General features: G+C 47.6%; 1 protein-coding gene across 2 annotated transcripts in view; it reads right to left on the bottom strand.

Annotated features, from left to right (window-relative positions):
* The window catches only part of MAN1C1 (mannosidase alpha class 1C member 1), a 149501-nt gene extending 130597 nt beyond the window's left edge, over positions 1–18904 (bottom strand). Inside the window, exon 1 of one of the 2 annotated variants that reach the window (XM_070458955.1) lies at positions 17122–18904. In XM_070458955.1, the coding sequence (XP_070315056.1) occupies positions 17122–17661 (540 nt within the window). In that variant the 5' untranslated portion in view covers positions 17662–18904. The remainder of the gene's footprint in view (positions 1–17121) is intronic. The other variant, XM_020909260.2, reaches the window with a different exon arrangement.
* Between the last annotated feature and the right edge of the window lie 358 nt (positions 18905–19262).

The raw sequence follows: 19262 nt of genomic DNA, 5'->3' as shown, positions 1-19262 counted from the left end.
TGGGATCTATCCGGTCCCTGCTTGTGGTCAGGGGAAAAGACAAAGCCCACCATTACCACTGCGCGAAGTCTCCCTTTCCTCCACAGCAGCGAAGACTGAACCCTGCCTTCTCCCCCACACACGGCCTCCTCTTTCCACTGAGCAAGGAGCTGGCCTGCCGATCTTTAGCGCAGGCCGGAGGACGTACCCACCCTATTTCCAGAAAGCAGGGGAAAGGAGGGCTCCCCCGTTCTGCTACAAGGCTGAGCTCCTCCAGCCTCAGGCCAGGGAAGAGCCATACCCCGGGCTCAGGCTGGCTCTTCGTTTCTTGGTTGAAAATCAAAGAGCAGACGGCTCAGAGCACCAGCTCTTCAGAGCAGAGGTCTGGATACACAATCAGAAAACAAAGGGAAGAAACGGATGCTCTGATTCTTGATGCCAGCAGGGAAGGAAAGTCGTGGGGTCTGGGGCTGGTGAAGACAGTGCTCTGAAGCTGGGAGGTGGTTGATGAAGAGACAAGATGAAGGGCAGGCAGCTCAGGACAGGGTGCTGGACTGCAAGCCTGCGTGAGCCTGAGAGCTGTGCGTGGAGCTCAGGGGGCCCCCAAGTGTGGCAGAACCAGTCAGAGGAAGGAAAAAGGAGGCTGGACAAGGTTCCCTTGGTCCCTCGGCCACCTGCCTCTGTCTGCTTCCCAAATCTCTGTTCTTTCACTAAAATACTTAGGTTCCTGCAGGCTCTGGCGCCTGCACCTCTGGGTCCAGGTTTTCCTCAAGTGGCTTCACACTCCAGCCTTGAACCCAGCAGGTCATCCTTCTGAAGCCACATCCCCTGTGCCATTGCCCCCAACCAGTCCTAAACCCATATTTCCAACCACCTAGAATTCACAGGTGTCTGGAATTTTTGTTTAATCATGTCTACCATTCAACTCATCTCCGCCTCCCAGGATTTCTCACTGTCCCCACTTCTTGATGTTCCTATCTACTCCCAGGTAGAGGGGCTACCCAGTGGCTCAGCAGCAAAGAATCTTCCTGGAATGCAGGAGATGCTGGAGACATGGGTTCGATCCCAAAGATCCCCTGGAGAAGGAAATGGCAACACACTTCAGTATTCTTGCCTGAAGAGTCCCATGGACAGAGGAGCCTAGTGGGCTTCAGCCTATAGGGTTGCAAAGGGTTGGACACAACTGAAGCAACTTAGCATACACATCCTGGGTAGGAACCTTGGTCATTCCACACTTCACCTCCCATATCCAGACCTGTATCACACCCCCAGATCCAGCACACGGAGCCTCTTGTTCTCTGACAAGTCCACTCCACCTGGTATTCTCCACATTTGCCCGAAACACTGACCTTTCCCCTAAGCTCACATCAAAGCTGCTGTGGCCCCCAGGCCTTGGTTCACCCCATGACTGGGGCACCTCCATGGTGTCACAGTTGTGTGCACACACGTCTGCCTGGATGTGGTGCTCAAGGACAGAAGCCTCACGTTTGCATCCTCAGCATCTAGGGCACGGCCTGGCAGGTGGTAAGAACAAGGTAAGTTTTCTGGAAAAGTTGAGCTGGAATAAAACAGATAAGCGGCAGGTAGTTAATATTCCTCTCACTGCGTATCAGCTCAACTACATTATTTCATAAGGTCTGGTTTGGACCTGTTTGACAACTAGGTTTCCAACACGAATCAGCTCTGCAAATTCCAGCAGTCACATGAAGGCGGTTTCTAGAACAAGAACGACAGGGGGAGAAAAAAACAGCAGCTCAGAGAAGGAAGCAATGAGGGTTGCATCAAGAGAAAATGAAAGGAGAGGAGGTCAGGCCCAGAAAAACCGCAGATCCTCTCCAAACTGAGTAATGGCATCCACCTGGGGTGGGGGTGGGGGGCGGCAGAGGGGGACCCAGGCAGAAATGCCTCGGCATCTAATTAAACATTTTAGACTCCACTGCACACAAGAAGGAAACCTACGTCCCCCACGGAACCCTGACAAATGAGTCGTTTCCAACCAATCTATCACCATAGCATCTGGGCACCTCAGGAAGATGAAAATAAGACCAATACATAAATGAAAACCAATATATAAACAATCGTCTCCGCGCACAGGCCTCCAGGAAGCCACAGCTACAGCCATCTGCCAAGTTCCACCCTCGTCACTGCTTCCCGCAGCCAGAGGCCTCTGAGTAAGCACGGTTTAATATAAGATTTAACAGCAGAAGGAAATTTCTTCTCTGAAGTCTGCCTCTCCATTAATGCTCCTACGCTAAATGTCCACCGCTTGAAGCTGGAATGAAATAAGTTTGGCATTAATAGGACTTTGTTCTATGTGCCACGTCAGCCAAAGAATTTGCTAGAAATAGTTGGGGCAGATTGACAAAAGATCGCAACTTGGCACAGGTTGAAAATTCAAAGGTTTCTTGCATGGAAACGGAGCTCTCGGGGGGCCCATCACTAAGCCGTGGGAAGGAGGCTCACGCTCATCTATGGCATATTTTCACCTCCTGCGGCTTCCACGCGGAGGGGACCTGGGTAGATGTGATCTGATCAATCCAGGATGGCAATTCTCAGATTTAGTCACATCCAACTCCTGGCAAGGCAGTGAGGATACGAAACTGCAGCACTCCTGCCCTGAGCCTGAACACCTGGGACGGGGTTCGGCTCTTTCACTTCAGTATCTTTTTCCTGAGCATCTGTGATTTGATTTTAGGGCCCAAGCAGCAACATCAAAGGCTGCTCTGCTGACTGGAAAGGGGCAGAGGCAGTCGTAGTAGTGGGGGCGAGAAATCAACTTTTGGACAAGCAAATATTTTCATTCCAGATGTTTATGTTCTGCCTGCTTACCCCAAAAAAGATTTATGTGGGACAGGCAAATATTTATGCAGTTAACAGAGGTCTCCTTTCCTCCATGCATCTGTATATAGTGGGAAATGATTCCGACACACGACACCATGACACAATGATATTCCTTAAAGCCAGAGATTCATCTCTAATTTTCTTGAGTTCATATAGCCTTTGGTGTGTATAATAATTTCTGTTTCCAAGATCTTTTTCTTTAAATAAATTTATGGCTTCTCTTGATGTTAATAGTTTATGCTCTTAACACTGGAAAACTCAGTTTTAATTGAGTCTTTTCTCCAGCACATCTGACCCGATCCTGCTCTTAATAAATAGAGAAAATTTCCAACCTCTTCCCTAAGTGGGCAAAAGGGAAATACAGTCAGAAAGGAGATACAGTCTAGCTGAAGACGAGGCCGGAAGCACAGCTGTACATTACAACTGTCTGGGAAAAGTTTAAAAATCCCAGTGCTCGTGCTGTATTCCGGACCAATTAAATCAGAACCTCTGGGGTAGGAACTTGGGTATCAGTATTTACTAAGAGACCCCTGGGGAGTTCCAGACTGCAATTAAGGTTAGAATCCCTGTTCTAAAGATTCATGAGACCCATTCTGTTCAATGTCAACCAAGACTGTGACAATTTCTACTTTATTTCACCCCAAAGTGAAAACTCTTCCTCTAAATGATCAACCTTGACCCTTCAGATAACACAATAGAAAGAATGTTAACCAGAGTCAGGAGAGGAGGTCTGAGTCAGTGGATCACAATTTAAACCGGCAGGCCTGGAGCTGGTCACTAACTGCCTTTGCAGGGTGTTCATTCCCTGAGCTATAAAAAGGGATTATCGCCCTGCCATGTATGCCACAAGGCTGTTGTGGGGACAAGCTAAACTCTTAATGGGATGCAAGGGCTCTACTAAGAATATCACACACACAAGGAATCTTTGATCTCATCTGTCCACGAGGTCAGGTATCAGCCCGGTCCAGCCTCTACTCCCCTTCAAGGCAGGCCCCCTGGAAACTCCTCCGGGGAGAATTTAAAGACAATGGATGGTACAGGGAGCAGAGTCAGAAACCTCTTCTCTGACATGCAAGAAAACTTCAAATTCCAGGCCTGACAAACTGCTCCCACTGGTGCCAAATTTAAGCGCACTTTACTCAGATCACAGAGAATCTGATTATGCTTTAATCTAATCCAGCACCTAATCACAGGAAAGGCTAAAAGCTGTTTGTCTCCCTCAACCCCATCTGGACCGACGCCACTCTGGTACCATTCTTAGTTACTCAAGGATCGATAATCAGAGCTCCTACCATGATTACAGGGCCACTATTACACAAGACCACCTCTGAGACTACATCAGTGTGAAGTCTCTGCCCTTTGCGAAAGTATACACCCCGAAAGACCTGCATCTGAAACTGCTATAAGAAGCCTCTAGACTGAACTGCTATTTCTCTGTCAAAACATGAACCTTTCTCTATAAAAGATTTTCTTATAGTCTAAAGCAGGAAAATTGATTATATTTATAGGTTGCTTTCTAAAAGGTCCAGTTCTGAAAGCAAGAAATTTAAGTCTTCTTTTCCCACTGATTCTTATCATTAAAAACCAAGACTACTCCAGAGCTCTGTAAAGTATGTGACAGACGGAGAATGGCTTCTGGGAGAGCTGGAAAAGAGGAAGTTTTGCTGATTTAGGTCAAGAACACAAGTACAGAAAAACAAAGAAGGTGCCAATGTCTTTCCAAGAGATCGGCATTTACTTGGCAAAGTTTAGGTTGAACCTCTGAAAAGCTCATTCCAGGAATGAAAGTGGAGAAAAGAGATTTTAAATAAGAGACCTGTAACTTTAATTCAACACTTCCCCCAACCCCAAATGAGATGAATGAAATTAAAGATAGCCTTTGCAATAAGATACAACATTTATTTCCTACTGAACTTTGCTGAATGAGGGGAGATAAGAGATCAGACCCACAGCCATGTAAAGATCCTTCAGCCATGTATATTTAGCTTCCTTCTGACCAATATCAGCAATTTGGCTTATAGGAATAGCTTTTTTATGTGGGGATGTACAAACCAAGTTTCTAAAAAGTCATCATTAGAGTTAAGGTAGAGAGGCTAGAGAAAATATTTGACAGATTAAAAAATTCTGAGAGGAGATTCACACTAATAGAGACTGCTAGAATGTCACAGATGGCAACAAGTATTTCTTCTAACTCCTCAAAGCAGATGAGCAAAAAATGCACAAATAATCTCAACCAGAAATCAGACACCCCTTTGAGAACTACTCTATTTATTCAGGATATAATTTCAACACAAAATTATATTTCATGCATCTCATACCAATTACCAAAAGCAAATAAGAATCTTTAAATATCTAAACTATACCAAAATATGTCGTTTATATATTTAATTCAGGAGTCTTCTGAGACCTACTCAAGGTCTATTTATTTGTACTTTATATATAATGCTAACAAGATAGATTGAATGTTTCCTAGACATCTGCAGATTAGAAAATAGCAAAATAGGAAGAGTAGAGAATAAACTGGCCAGGAGCAGGAATCTTGACAGCCCAGAGATGTAACAGCTGTCAGCCTAACAGAAAAGGAGGATAAAAACTACTTAAAAGGAGATTTTTTAAAAAAGTAGATGAATCTAGAATCTCAAAAAAGTACATTTACAGTGTTTGGCATAAAATGAGTAGTTACATGAAGATGTAGGAAAATGTGACCCATAACCAAGAGATAAAACAGTCAACAGGGATAGACCCAATAATGACAAAGATGACTTTTTGAAAAGCTATTATAGATGTGCCTTAGGATTTAAAGGACAAGCTGAAAACAATGAGTGAACACAGGTGAAACATCGGAGAGCTCAAAACAATGAAAAAGGTCCAAATGGAAATTCTAGAGGTTAAAATCACAACAAACTGGAAAATTCTTCAAGAGATGGGAATACCAGACCACCTGACCTGCCTCCTGAGAAATCTGTATGCAGGTCAGGAAGCAAAAGTTAGAACTGGACATGGAACAACAGACTGGTTCCAAATAGGAAAAGGAGTACATCAAGGCTGTATATTGTCACCCTGCTTATTTAACTTATATGCAGAGTACATCATGAGAAACTCTGGGTTGGAAAAAGCACAAGCTGGAATCAAGATTGCCGGGAGAAATATCAATAACCTCAGATACGCAGATGACACCATAATTATGGCAGAAAGCGAAGAAGAACTAAAGAGCCTCTTGATGAAAGTGAAAGAGGAGAGTGAAAAAGTTGGTTTAAAGCTCAACATTCAGAAAATAAGATCATGGCATCCGGTCCCATCACTTCATGGCAAATAGACGGGGAAACAGTGGAAATTCAAAGTGGCTGACTTTATTTTGGGGGGCTCCAAAATTACCACACATGGTGACTGCAGCCATGAAATTAAAAGTTGCTTGTTTCTTGGAAGAAAAGCTACGACCAACCTAGACAGCATATTAAAAAGCAGAGACATTACTTTGCCAACAAAGGTCCGTCTAGTCAAGGCTATGGTTTTTCCGGTAGTCATGTATGGATTTGAGAGTTGTACTCTGAAGAAAGCTGAGTGCAGAAGAATTGATGCTTTTGAACTATGGTGTTGGAGAAGACTCTTGAGAGTCCCTTGGAATGCAAGGAGATCCAACCAGTCCATCCTAAAGGAGATCAGTCCTGGGTGTTCATTAGAAGGACTGATGCTGAAGCTGAAACTCCAATACTTTGGCCACCTCATGTGAAGAGTTGACTCATTGGAAAAGACCCTGATGCTGGGAAAGACTGAAGGCAGGAGGAAAAGGAGATGATAGAGGATGAGATGGTAGGATGGTATCACTGACTCAATGGAGTTGAGTCTGAGTAAACTCCGGGAGTTGGTGATGGACAGGGAGGCCTGGCATGCTGCAGTTCATGGGGTTGCAAAGAGTTGGACACGACTGAGCGACTGAACTGAACTGAGAGGTTAAAAAAAATACCTGAAAATTTAAAATTCACTGAGTGGGCTTAACAGCAGATTGGACACTACAGAAGAAAATTTCAATGAAATTGAAGATGGGTTAACATAAAGTATCTACACCAAAGCACAAAGATTGAAAAGAGAATGAACAGAGATTCAGTTACTTCTAGGAAAATATCAAGCAATTTAACTTATATGTAAGTTAAGTTCTAAAACAAAAGGGGTAGGAAAAATATAGAAGACCTAAGGGCTAAATTTTTTCCTTACTTGATAAAAATATCAACCCATAGACACAAAAAGCTCAACAAACCCCAAGAAGGATAAACAATTACATCACATCTAGGTACATCGTCAGATGACTTAAGGAGAAAATCTTAATAGCATCCAAAGGGAAGGGAAAGACATTACATGCAGGGGAATATACCCTGATCTTTCATCAGAAGCAATACAAGTTACAAGACAATGGTTCTTTCATGTAAAAGGGTGGTCGGGGGGAAGGGGATCAACATAAAATTTTATATCCAACAAAAATATTTTAAGAGGAGGGCAAATAGAGGCATTTTCAGAAAACAAAAGCTGCAAGAATCAGTTAACAGTAGACCTACACTTAAAAAAAATGTTCAGAGGAATTTGATTTATAGGTTCAAGGCAAATCCAATAAAAATCCCAGCACGATTTTTCATAGAAGCTGATGTACTTATTTTCAAATGCACTTCAGAAATGTAAAGGACTTATAGTAACTCAAGCCATTAAAAAAAAAAAAGTTCAAAGATGGAGAAATCACACAGCATCAGTATCGTATGAAATGACAACAAGGACCTACTGTATAGCATAGCGAACTATAGTCAATATAATAATCTGTAATAGAAAAAAAACTGAAAACGAAGATATATAAAAAACTGAATCACTTTACTGTACAACTGAAACTAATGCAGCACTGTAAATCAACTATACTTCAATTTAAAAAAAAAAACAAGCCAAAAAAATTCCAGGAAACAAAAGCAAGATGGTTTGCTTAAAGCCAATCACACTCAAAAAAAGATAGTATAAATTGGCATAAAGACAAATCAATAGAACAGAAGAGTCCAGAAACAGAACCACATACTTATGATAAATTAATCTAACAAGGTATCAAAGCAATTCCAAGGGGAAAAGAAAGCTTTTTCAACAAATGACACTAAACAACTAGACATTTAAATGGAAATAAAGAACCTCAACCATATACAAAAGTTAATTTGAAGTATATGAAAGACCCAAATGTAAAAACTAAAATGATCAAGCTGCTAGAATTAAAAGGAGACTATCTTCATGATCTTTGGGTAAACAAAATAAAATTTTAATCTACACAATAGTACCACCATAAAAGAAAATATTGATACACCAGATTTCATCAAAATTTAAAACTTCTGCTCTCTGAATGACACATTAAGAAAACGAAAAAATGAATCATAGAGTATGAATATAGGAATACATGTTATTGCTTAGTCACTCGGTCACGTCTGATTCTTTTGAAAACTCACGGACTGTAGCCCACAAGGCTCCTCTGTCCATGGGATAGCCCAGGCAAAAATACTGGAGAGGGCTGCTATTTCCTATTCCAGGGGATCTTCCTGACCCAGGTATCAAACTTACATCTCCTGCATTGGCAGGCAGATTCTTTACTACTGAGCCTGGGGAGCCTATGCATATGTACATCTGACAAATGACATATATCCAGATTATGCAAAGGATTTCTAGAATTCAGTAAGAAGATGATGAACAGTACAAATTTTTAAAAAATTTTCAGGGGTGGGAGTCGGGGGTGCAAAAGATCCGAACATACACTTAAAAGGAAGATAAAGAAATGGCAGATAAACATATGAAAAGATGTTCAATAACAATAGCTAACAGGAAAACAAAAACTAAAACTCCAACTAAATATTACTATACATCAAATAGAATGGCTAAACCGAAAAAGGGGGACAATAGCAAGTGTAGGCGACTATGCAGAACTCTCACGCACTGCTGGTGGGAGTATATAATGGTCTGACTATTTGGGAAAACTGTTTCCACTTTCCTATAAAGTTAAACATATATTTACTCTGTGAGCCAGCAATTATATGCCTAGATGTTGACACAAAAGAAATGAAAATATACCTACATAAAGACTTGTGCATAAAATGTTCATAACAGCTTTATTCATAATAGCCAAACACTGGAAACAACCAAAAGGGCCCACCACAGGTGGATGAATAAACAAATTGTGGGACATTCACACGATGGAATACATCTCAGCAAAAAGAAGCGAAATACTGCTACACACAACATGGACGAGTTTCAAAACATTAGCCTCAGTGAAATAAAGTTTTGCACAGAATGGCATATATTGTACTACTCCATTTAGTTGAAGTTCTAGAACAGGTGAGACTAATCTCTGGCGACAAATCAAAACAGTGTTTGGGTATAGAAGATGGGGACCTGATTGAGAAGGAGCAGATGGAACTGTCTGGGTGATGGAAATGTTCTATATCTTCCTAGGGGTATAGTTTACATGGTTTTCTGCAGTTGTTAAAATTTAGCAAACTGTATATTTAAGATCTGTGCATTTGTCTATATGTAAGTTGCTTTTGCTGCTGCTGCTAAGTCGCTTCAGTCGTGTCTGACTCTGTGCGACCCCTTAGACGGCAGCCCACCAGGCTCCCCCGTCCCTGGGATTCTCCAAGCAAGAATACTGGAGTGGGCTGCCATTGCCTTCTCCAATGCATGAAAGTGAAAAGTGAAAGTGAAGTCGCTCAGTCGTGTCCAACTCTTCGAGACCCCATGGACTGCAGCCCACCAGGCTCCTCCGTCCAAGGGATTTTCCAGGCAAGAGTACTGGAGTGGGTTGCCACTGCCTTCTCCATATGTAAGTTACACTTAAATAAATAAGTAGTTTCCTTGGGCTCCAAAATCACTGCAGACAGTAACTGCAGCCATGAAAGTAAAAGATGCTTGCTCTTTGGAAGGAAAGCTATGACAAACCTAGACAGCGTATTAAAAAGTAGAGACATCACTTTGCCAACAAAGGTCTATAGAGGTCTATAGAGGCAAAGCTGTGGTTTTTTCAGTAGTCATGTATGAACTTGAGAGTTGGACCATAAAGAAGGCTGAGCACTGAAGAGTTGATGCTTCTGTGGTGCTGGAGAAGACTCTTCAGAGTACCTAGGACTGCAAGGAGATCAAACCAGTCAATCCTGAAGGAAATCAACCCTGAATATTCTTTGGAAGGACTGTTGCTAAAGCTACAATGCTTTGGCCACCTGATGTGAAGAACTGACTCATTGGAAAAGACCCTGATTCTGGGAAAGATTGAAGGCAAAAGGAAAACAGGACGGCAGAGGATAAGACGGTTATATAGCATCACTGACTGAATGGACATGAATCTGAGCAAACTCCAGGAGATAGTGGAGGACAGAGGAGCCTGCTGTGCTTTAGTCCCTGAGACGGAAAAGAGTCAGACATGACTTAGCAACTAAACCACCACCACCACCTGCATCACAGGGTTGTTGCAAAAAAAAAAGTAAGGCAGTGAGAGACCAACAGTCTTACCTAAATGATTCATCAGGCCCTAATGGGACATGCTGTATTGCACAGTGGATTTTATGGTGACCCCCAAGTCACAGTAGAGGTGAAATGAGGGGAGAAAAACCTATCAGCCACTGAAAATGGTTGTTATTCAGTGAAAGCTATTTACCCAGAAGTTTCGTCTATAGAGCAGCTGACTCCCAGAGCATGCCAGGGAAAAGCATAATTATTGCTTATCTGTAAAGGACACTAATCAGTATGCCCAAGTTTCTTCTGTACCACTGCAATACTGCATTAAAACAGATGGACAACCGCCCTAGCCTTAGCTTTTAATTAATGAAAATTCAGAGTTAAGAGACATACTCAGACTCTCTTGCGAATAAGGGCTCTTCTGACCACCTGCCTGTCAAGTGTGGGGAGACCTCAACCCAGATCTTAGAAAACAGCCTTCTCAAGGGAAGAAACGCACACAACTGGGCCACCACACTGGGCCGCGGCCTATAGCTGTGGTCTCCATGGTTTCAGTTTTCTTCGGGGGTGGAGAAACCAAAAAGTAGGTCTGACTTCCAGCTATCTCAGACACACCCTGCATTTAAGAGAACCAAAACCATATTGCCTTGGCTATTAACCAGCCACCAGAGCTGAGTGGGGTGAAGGAGGGAAGGGGGACTTGGATCCTTGGGTCCTCAGAACTTCTTAAGGAATCTCCAGTTTCTTTTTCTTACCATCATGTGCCATGAGAATTCAGAACTTAAAAAGTCTGTTTTTTTCCCCAAAGTATACAAACACTGGTTCGTAAGGCCTTGGCGCTGAGACAGTGGAAAATGAAGAACCAGAGCCTATTGTTTCAATGAGCCCGGGCTTTCGGGGGCTGCAGTTGGACAGAACTGGAATAATAATCATTCTTGGTTCAGGACACTCATTCCTGCTCCATGGATGTGAAAGTCACTCAGTCGTGTTCAACTCTTTGTGACCCCATGGACCATACAGTCCATGGAATTCTCCAGGCCAGAAAACTGGAGTGGGTAGCCTATCCCTTCTCCAGGGGACCTTCCCGACCCAGAAATCAAACTGGGGCCTCCTGCATTGCAGGCGGATTTTTTACCAGCTGAGCTATCAGGGAAACCTGCTCCATTTATGGTACATCTTTTAAAGTTAACGTAAAAAGTGCCCACCACTCTCTCTTGAATCCTGTCCATCATGCCCTTGTGAAAGCTTTCCTGACTTGGCCAGTGAAACTAAGGCAGGGAGAGAATTTTCTGAAGCCCTCGCCACCACCCTTGGTGCCGATTTGATTTAGGATGCAGAGGCAATCACCTTCCCCATGCCAGAGGCAGTACCCATAGGCTGGTTGCCCACCTAGATTACCAAATAGCTTCCCTGCATGGGGCTTTCCAATCTGCGAGCCTGATTTATTTTTTTCAATAAGAGAAAAGATGTAAGTCCCTTTGAGCAAACTATGTGTGATATATATCACAATATTTATTTTTGGTAGAGTAATGGATCAGTCTTCAGGGAGAGCTAGAGAAAAGGCATTTCTTGAGCTCGGATATAAATCAGTCACTCTGAAAACTGCAGGGAATCTATATTCTTGCCCCCCTGCTAACAACAGTGTGAAATAAGCAGCTGACTTTTAAAAGTCATTGCACTATGTGTTTCTAAACCTAACACTAAGGACAGAGTTAAAGATGTGAGGCCTGAGAAATGACTGCTCCTGGAATGCCTGCATCAAGTCCCCAAAATAATGGTGCAGCTCAGGACGAAAGCAGAGACCCACCCAACCTGTGGTTGTTAAGCTGTAGACCCAGTGGGGACAAGGCCTAAGCTTGGCTCTACCTGCAGTCCTCTTAGTTCTAAGAAGCACCTAAAAAGAAAGATGAAGAGTATGACGGGGCATACAATGTGACGATCTCCCAACCGACCTGTCCAGTTATTACAGGCCACCCTTCTTGTCTATATTAAATGTATCATAGAGCAGAAAACACATCAGGAGAGAAACTGAAGGACAAGGGGGTAAAAATCTTCAGTGGATTTTCAACTCAAACAGAGCTCTTCGAAGGAAAGCTATTTAAATCTGAGATGTTCCTAATATTAATTATCCTGAACATCTCGCAGACTCAGATTCACATGCTACAAAGAACACAAAGCCTTTTAATTTTCCTACCTGTCCCTGAGACTAGCAGTAATAAATCAGATATACAGAGAAACCACATGTGACTAACAAACCAGCCCATTAGTGGGGAGCAAAGATCGTCTGCCAAGATGACTTATCTGGACATAGTCACACATCATAACCAGCAATGTCCTGGAGGCTTAAGACAGCAGGCATGGAAGGCAAGAGCTGGGGCACTCCCTGCCAAGTCTCAGGATTCTAGGGTAACTCAGGCATCCTCTAGATGCCTGCTTTCCAGGCATGAAAGATTTTACTCACGGCTGCCCCCTCCCCAGTCCCTTCAAGTTGCACTTGGAAAATTACTGCAACTTCTAAAAGGCTTCTTGGGTCACAGAGCTGCTGAGCCCCCAAACCTTGCTATGGTCTCTGCTCTGCAACTTTTGGAATTCAGGAAGAAGACCCGGCCTCTGCCACCAGGAACCTTAACTTTTAGTTAAATATCTTTACTGTAGCCACTCATTCAAGTACCTGGGCTCCAACGAAATGTCAGATCCTATCCTAGGTGCTTGGGCAGATCCATAAATAAAGCAGGTGGGAACAGATGGAAGAGAAAACTTCCCTAAATGCCAATCCCTTCATTTACCATGAAAAGTGAGGCACAGTGACAAATAGAAATTTTCACCTGAGGTCAGGGTTGAAGGCTTGGCTAGGGCCTGAACCCAGGCTAGACACTCAAGATGACTGTGACATACAGTGGTGCATAAGCGCACATTCTTCATATAGGTGAGGGGCAGCCCCACTCTCACTGCCCAATTCCCTTTAACAAAAGCCCCCTTTACTGGAAGGGACAATTGAGGTTCTCTAGATCAGCAACCAGCCATCATCAGTAGGACCCAACACTGTCTGAAACCTTTTATTGGGATGTAAGCCTGGCAAGCTATTCACTCCCAACTCTTGTCATGTGTTCAGTTCAGTTCAGTCGCTCAGTCATGTCTGACTCTTTGCGACCCCATGGACTGCAGCACGCCAGGCTTCCCTGTCCATCACCAACTCCTGGAGCTTACTCAAACTCATGTCCACCGAGTTGGTGATGCCATCCAACCATCTCATCCTCTGTGGTCCCCTTCTCCTCCTGCCTTCAATCTTTCCCAGCATCAGAGTCAGCTCTTTGCATCAGGAGGTCAAAGTATTGGAGCTTCAGCTTCAGCATCAGTCCTTCCAATGAATATTCAGGACAGATTTCCTTCAGGAGGGACTGGTTGGATCTCCTTGCAGTCCAAGTGACTCTCAAGAGTCTTCTCCAACACCACGGTTCAAAAGCATCAATTCTTGTCATATATGAGAAAGGTCTATTGAACTTGAATAGCAACCTACCTATGACCCTAACATAATTATGACAATAATTTCCTATATTATCATCAGATCTGTAAGGGAATGCAGTCTGCAAGCTGTTTCTCATTCTTACCAACCTCTTTACTCTCCAAATGAACCCAAGATGAGCATCTGTCACTGTTCAGTACCACGTGACAGGAATACTTACCTATGTGGTGCTAGGGATACAACAGTGAACACATCACCATCATCAACAAGAGCACAACACTGTCCCTAACTTCAAGGAACTGAGACATGCTGAAAACAGGGCTGGGAAAAACCCAACTGCTAAGGAGTCCCCGGCCAGACTGGCAGTCTACTTAGGGGCCGAATCTGGAAGCAAGAGTTTATGTCTCTTTTCCTCTCTCTCATCGCACTTTACAGAAGGAAAAATAAGGTCCAGGAAGGAGAGGAGGTGGCTTGTCCAAAGTCAGACAGTTGATGATTGAGCTGACACTTGAATCCATGTTCTCTGGGTTCCCCTTTTCACCACACCGCCTCCTCCAAGGTTCCAAAATTACAAGTGAGGAGAAATCGTTGGTTCCAGTGACAGATGGTTTCCTGATGTGTGAACAACCAGAACAGGCAGCCTCAACCCATCTTATCAGCAGAGACCTTGTGTCCACGTCTATCTCTCACACCAGAATGTTCATAAGTATACTTCGTCGATCTAGAGCCTGAATGACCAGTCTTCATTCACTCTCATTTATCACCCTCTCTGAATCACTCCTGATGCTTACTTTTGCTTTACAAACCTCATCTTATAAGAACAGAGCCCTTTTTATCTGATGCTAGCTCCCCCTCTGTTCCTGGGGTCTAATCAATCCACGTCTGGAAGTAAACAAGCCAGGCAAGAAAGCAGCAGTCCCTTTTCTGAAAACAGGCACCTTTCTAAAATGATCTGCCCCTGGGCTTGGCACAGATAGAAATTTAAATGAGAAGGAAATAAAGACATCCTCCGGCAACAGGCAAACGCATTCCTCATCAGGTGGGACACCAGGGAAGTTAACTCTGTGTTAACAGCTAAACCAGACACTGCCCACATTTTTTGTTTTTTTCGGGTTATTTGGGGAGGTGGGGAAGGGAGGGGTTCAAACTCAAGACACCTGAAGAGACAATAGGCTTCAAAATATAATAGCATATATAGTCCTGTCCCCTCTGTTCTGAAGAGCTTGAGGTCTTCAAGACAGTGAAAGAGGGCTCTTTGAATTGAGGGCTCTTTGAATCTATACCTTTAGCATTGAACAACTAAGGGTACAGACAAGCAGGCTTCTATCTACTACCAGGGGTGTACAGAGACGCCAGGCAGAAAGATCCAGACACCTGGCAACTAACACAGACCTCCACCCATTGTGTTACTTTATGCTCACCGGCACAGCAGAATTTCCACACCTCCCACCATCCCCAGCCACTGCAGTAAGTCACTGCCCACAGCCTTTGCCCTCGAGGGAGGTTCTCTTGGTCTAAAGGGGCAGAACTTGGTTCCCCATTAGCCAGCCCACTCTTCCTACCATGGCTCCCAACCAGAGGCTTTCAGAAATGGGTCACAGTCTTAGATGCAAATGCAGAAAGCACTGCTTCCGAAGAGGACAGTAGTTAATTCTTAATCCTTTGGTGGATCTTTCTGAAAATCTAATGGCAGCTCTACACCCCATGAAAAACTGTAGGCATGCACTTTATATGTAATTTCACTGGGAGTCACTGCCTTCCAAGGAGGTCTGAAAGGGTTAATGTGCTCAGAGGCAGTTTTGGGAAACAGAGCTGGAGTGGTTCAGGTGAGTATTCAACAACATAGCTCCTTAACCCGTGGGGGAGAAATGATGCCCCTTTCTTAGCTACTGCAAGTTCCAAGCTTCAATTAATCTTTGGGATTTCAGTAAGAATTTGGAAACTGACAGTGCACACTCGCACACAAGAAGCAAGGACTCATCTTTGTGATTTCCAATCCTGACATCACAAAATGTCCAGCAACTGCTAGTTATTCAGTAAGATAGAGTCTCCACAGGGCTTAGCATAGAAAGCTGAGTAACAACAGCAGAGATAACTAAGGGAGAGGTGGGCTCTGGGAGCGAGGGTAGACTGGACAAGAGGAGGAGGGCAGCTCAGCACTCCGCTGGCTCTGAGCAGGTCTTGGCAGGGCAGGTCCTGACCCTTGCTGCCTGCTCTCCCTGGAAATCAGAGCAGACTTGCTGACTGCTCTGCAGCAAACCAAGAGGTCCAGATAGAAGCAGTCCCTTCCTTCTGGGTCCACGGGGACAGGGGAGCATCTTCTCGATTCTAGGGAGGAGACCCTGGCCCACTGCTTGCCCACAGCCCCCTCGTGGTCCGGGGGTGTCACTGCAGCCCCCTCCGCAGTGCTGGGCAAAATCCTCACACAGGCGGCTCCAACAGCAGGCGGCTCTAACAGTGGCTGAGCAGAACATTTAGTTATCAGTGGTGGCTTGGCAACTGTCTCCAAGCCATGGTGAGGCTGCATTTGCTTTTGGTGTCTTAAACTAGGACTCAGATTCAGACTCAAAGTGATCCATCTAACCCCTGTGTGGTACAATCCCTACAGGAAACCAGTCCAAGACCTGCTTCATCAAGCCAATAACCTCAGAGCTTCTGTATCATTACCACTACCTTATTGATCACTGCTCCTTGTATCACATGCAATTATATACAATTGTTCCAAAGCTCGATAGAAACAGTTAGCAAGAATGTAGGACATCTTCTGGCTTGTGGGTTGCTGACTAGATTACAAAATACTTGCAGGACATGAAGTATCCCCCAAATTCTAGATTTCCGGGTAGCAGATCCTAAAGGGGTTTAGGAGATGTCATGACTTAAGGACTCACAGTGAGAAAGAACATGGCCCTTGGCCCCTTCAAACAGAAAGGGTGCCCATTAATGAACCCCACTCCCGTATTCTTGCCTCAAGGCTCCCCTGGACAGAGGAGCCTGGTGGGCTACAGTCCATGGGGTCATAAAGAGTTGACGCCTGAAGCGACTGAGCACACATGTATGCATGCAGCAACTCCACAGAAATCTTGTTAGCATCTCCAAAAGGGAGGGAGCAAGGCCCACCTGGGCTCAGGACTGGACTGGAAAGGCCAGAATCTGGGGGTGAGGGAAAGTTGGTTTAGGGCTTTAGCTACCATCCATCAGGAATGCAGATGGTTAACTGAACCCAGCACTGGAAAAGTGTGCAGGAAGGAGTGAAGGTGGGAAGTTTGGGAGGAGGGCCTCGAGTAGGTCAGGGAGCCCGGGAGTGACTGGGGGTGAGTGAGGATGGATGGGAGCACAAGAGCGTCTTTTAAAATATTCTGTGGAAGGAGGAGAGTCCTTACCTCCTTGATTTTCTCCCGCTGGGTCTGAACTAGGCTCTGGGGCCCCTTACTCCCGTCGGCCCTAGTCCCCAGGACCGGGTGGCGAAGGCGGCTCCGGAACGCCTTGAAGTCAAAGCTAGAGGGGACGCTCCCCTCCTGGGGTCTGAGGGCCGTGGCGCCGCCGCCCCGGGTCGCCGTGGCTTCCTCCCGGGGTCCGGTGGGGTGCGTGCGGCGCAGCCAGCCTTTCCTGCGCCGGGAACTGGCTTGGCTGCCGGGGTCATCCTCTCCCGGGGCTGGAGCCGCGGGGGCCGGGTTGGGAGGTGACTCCTGTCCGCGGGCCCGCGGGTGGCTGGCGACTTGGGCCACTGCCTCCAGGCTGGGCTGCTGGGTCCGAGGGGCCAGGAAGAGGCGCTTGAGGCGAGACGAGTTGGGCAGCAGGAACAGGGCCCCGAAGCACAGGGTGACCAGGCCGGAGAGGAAGAGGAGGAAGACGAACTTCTGCGGCAGCCGCAGCCCCCACGGGGAGGCCGGGACGAAGCCGGGCACTTTCCTCACGAGCATCGTGACCAGGCACGGGGCTGGGGCACGCTCAGCTCCGGCCGAGCTCCTGAGGTCCTCGGAGTCCAGGCACTTGTCAGCAGCGGGGCTCGGCGAAAGGAGGTCGTCGAGGGCGCGCCGCCCGGGGTGGGGGTCCCTGAGAGTTTCGCCCTTTGGGGGGCTTGTTCCCGAAGTTCAGGGAGTTTAGAGAGTCCTCCCGCGCCGGGACAGGGGGAACGGCGGCGGCCTCGGCGGGGCCCGGGCGAGCGAGGCAGGAAGGCTCGGGGCCCGGGCCCGCGAGGGTCGACCGCGCGCCGCAGCCTTCCCTCCGACCGCCGCGCCGCCCCTCCTCGCCGCGGCCGGAGCCCGCGGGGCCCGCGCCCCTTCCCGCGCTGCGGCCGCCACCGGAGCCCGTCACATGCCGTCCGCGGCGCCCAGGCTTGTCCGCGCGGAGGGGCGCCCGCAGGCCTCGTCCCCGAGCCGAGCCGCCCTCAGAAACCCCCCACCACCCCGGCCCAAAGTTTTAGCCTCAGGAGCAGTTTCCAGAAGGGGTAGACTCCCGTGGCGGGGGGGACGACGCGGCCGGGCTGTCAGTGGCGCTCCGAGAGCGCGCTGGAGCGGCCGGGTCGCGACAGCCCCGGGGCTTTGGCTATCGGGACACGTCCACAACTTTCCTTCGCCGGTCGGGCGCCGGGGAGCTGGGGCTGGTGGTGGTCAGGCACTTCTGAGCCAGGTGGGGCAGGGTGGGGGGGCTTCAGACGGGACCCGGGAGCGGAGGGATGCCTGAGCCGGGTCCGGAGCGCAGAGCCGTTCGCGACCAGCCGCGGCGGGGGCGGCTGCAGCTGCGCTGGGGACGGGGTGGGAGGAGCGGGAGTGCGGGCTCCCGCCCCGCCAACTCTCGGTAGGGCTCCGGGTTCCCGCTGGGATCACCTGTTCCCGGTGCCCGCCGGCTCCGCGGAGCGCGCAGTCCCGGCTGCGCCTCCCCCGCTGCAGCTGGCTTCCTCACCGCGGCCGCTCCAGACGGGCCGCCGCCGCCGCAGGCTGAGCCGCCGCCGCCGCCGAGCCTGCGCCCCAACACGCGCGCACACACCGCCCGGACGCCCCCGCCGCCGCGGCCGCCGCAGCTCTGGCTTTCACGGAGGCAGCGCCCGAGGCCCCGCCTCCCGCCGGGCCACGCCCTCGGGCCACGCCCACTGCGCGCGCCCCGCCGTCCGCCGCCGCCGCGGCGCCGCAGCCGGACCAGTTGGCCTGGCGACCCGGGATGGGGAGTGTGCTGGGGCCTAAGCCCGAGTCCGGGAGAGGGCCCGGGACTCCAAGCCACGCCCCCTCCCTCCAAGGGCCGGCGCCGCCGCGCACACGCCCCCCCCCGCAGCCCACCAGCACCAATGGTCCAGCTGCGCGGGGTTGGCGAGGGCGGGGGCGTGGAGAGCGGCGCGAGGTCATTGGCTGCCTTGCAGGGATCCCCGTTGGGCTGCGGTCCCCCATTGGTTAATGCCCAGGATTCGCCGGACTGGGAGCAACCGAGACACCCCCCCCACCTCCGCCCGGCTTCTTGCCCCCACCCGCGTGGCTCAGGTTGTTGGTCTCCTGGAGCGGGCAGAGGACCCAGCCGGTCTGCTAGGGCT

Source organism: Odocoileus virginianus, chromosome 30 (assembly GCF_023699985.2).
Source record: "Odocoileus virginianus isolate 20LAN1187 ecotype Illinois chromosome 30, Ovbor_1.2, whole genome shotgun sequence".
NCBI lineage: Eukaryota > Metazoa > Chordata > Mammalia > Artiodactyla > Cervidae > Odocoileus > Odocoileus virginianus.
Note: the sequence above shows the minus strand (reverse complement) of the source record. Positions and strands in the feature narration are given on the sequence as shown.